Source organism: Zingiber officinale, chromosome 8A (assembly GCF_018446385.1).
Source record: "Zingiber officinale cultivar Zhangliang chromosome 8A, Zo_v1.1, whole genome shotgun sequence".
Taxonomy (NCBI): Eukaryota; Viridiplantae; Streptophyta; class Magnoliopsida; order Zingiberales; family Zingiberaceae; genus Zingiber; species Zingiber officinale.
In genome coordinates, this window is record NC_056000.1 from 85307669 (window position 1) to 85309052 (window position 1384).

The following is a 1384-nucleotide window of genomic DNA, read 5'->3' on the forward strand; positions in this document are numbered from 1 at the left end:
CCATTCTACCTCCTCGTCCAATCCTCTCTTCCTCCTCCTCCTTCCTCTCTTCGTTCTTCCCGGCTAAGGTAGGGGCCGACGAGATCCGAACAGCGAGAGGACACCCACGACCACCATGGCACGGTTGGTCGGTAACGTGAGGGAATCCGAAGGAAGAGAGAACAACACCGAGATCTCTGATCTTGTGTAAAGGGGTCTCCTTCTTCTAAAGCAGAGAGATCGAGTGCAGTACGAGAATAATGAAGTATGTCTGCCTGCTAAAACCCTAAAATTACAAGCATAAAGGGCTCTCCATGCTTCATTTTCTCCTTCTCGGCCTCTTCGCTCGCTGGGTACACGGTCATCTTCAAAACCTCTCGTTTCCTCTTTTCATTCTTCTTAATCGTCTGATTGCTAAAGGTTGAGGATGGGGTGGGGGAGGGTTGAGGTGAGGAGAATAGAGAACAAGATCAATAGGCAGGTGACCTTCTCCAAGAGGAAGGCCGGGCTGCTGAAGAAGGCCTACGAGCTCTCTGTTCTCTGCGACGTCGAACACTCCCTCATCATCTTCTCCAGTCATGGCAAGCTCTTCGACTTCTCCACCGCCTCCAGGTTTTTGTAATTTAATTTCCACCCTCTAGGGTTTTTTTTTAATTCATTTTTCGTTGCCTAATTCCACCCTGCTTCTTTCTGACATACATTTACACATTGTTTCAGAGGATGCGATGTGCTTATTTTAGATACTAGATTGGGAAGTGCAGAGAATCAAGCAAGGGTCAAGGAGTTGCTTCATGTGGAGGAATCAAAACTAGAGGAGGACAAGGGTAAGTGTTTTTACTCATAATATTATTTTAGTTTCTGTTCAGATCAGTTGGCACTCAATTTTGTGCTTTAGGAAATACCACTCCAGCAGTGAGATGGGTTCGAGATGATAAATATGATTGCATCCGATTAAAGCATTGCAAGGTGAGCTAAATTCACCGTGTATCCCCCCTTCAGAGTATATATGTATCTGTATAGTAATTAATTTCAATATAGGCACATCAAATTACCTTAATTGTTTCTGGACATAGACTTAATCCTTTGGATTACTTTATTTTAATTGGTAGAGTATTTGCCACTACCTTTCTCTTATTCATTCTTTTGCTTTGCAGGTTGTGACAAAAATTGATTGGCATCGGAAAGGAGACTATTTCACTACTGTCGTTCCTAGTGATATCCTAATTATGAATTTTAGTTGTACTTATTTTTAGTCATTCCTAGTGCCTATTTTATATCTCAGTTTTGTTTCTTTCTTTTTTCTAATACACACTGACAAATTGGAAATATATAAAAATCATGACATTATACCTAGTTACTAGCCTTTGAGGCTGGAATTAGGATGAAACCTAAAGTGCCCTGAAAA

General features: G+C 41.6%; 1 protein-coding gene across 1 annotated transcript; it reads left to right on the plus strand.

Moving 5' to 3' along the window:
• The first annotated feature begins 406 nt into the window (after positions 1 to 406).
• On the plus strand, positions 407 to 823 carry LOC122011032 (truncated transcription factor CAULIFLOWER D-like). Its single transcript, XM_042567480.1, has 2 exons — positions 407 to 591; positions 697 to 823. Exons 1-2 carry the CDS (start codon positions 407 to 409, stop codon positions 821 to 823), a joined length of 312 nt encoding a protein of 103 aa, XP_042423414.1.
• Positions 824 to 1384: the final 561 nt, after the last annotated feature.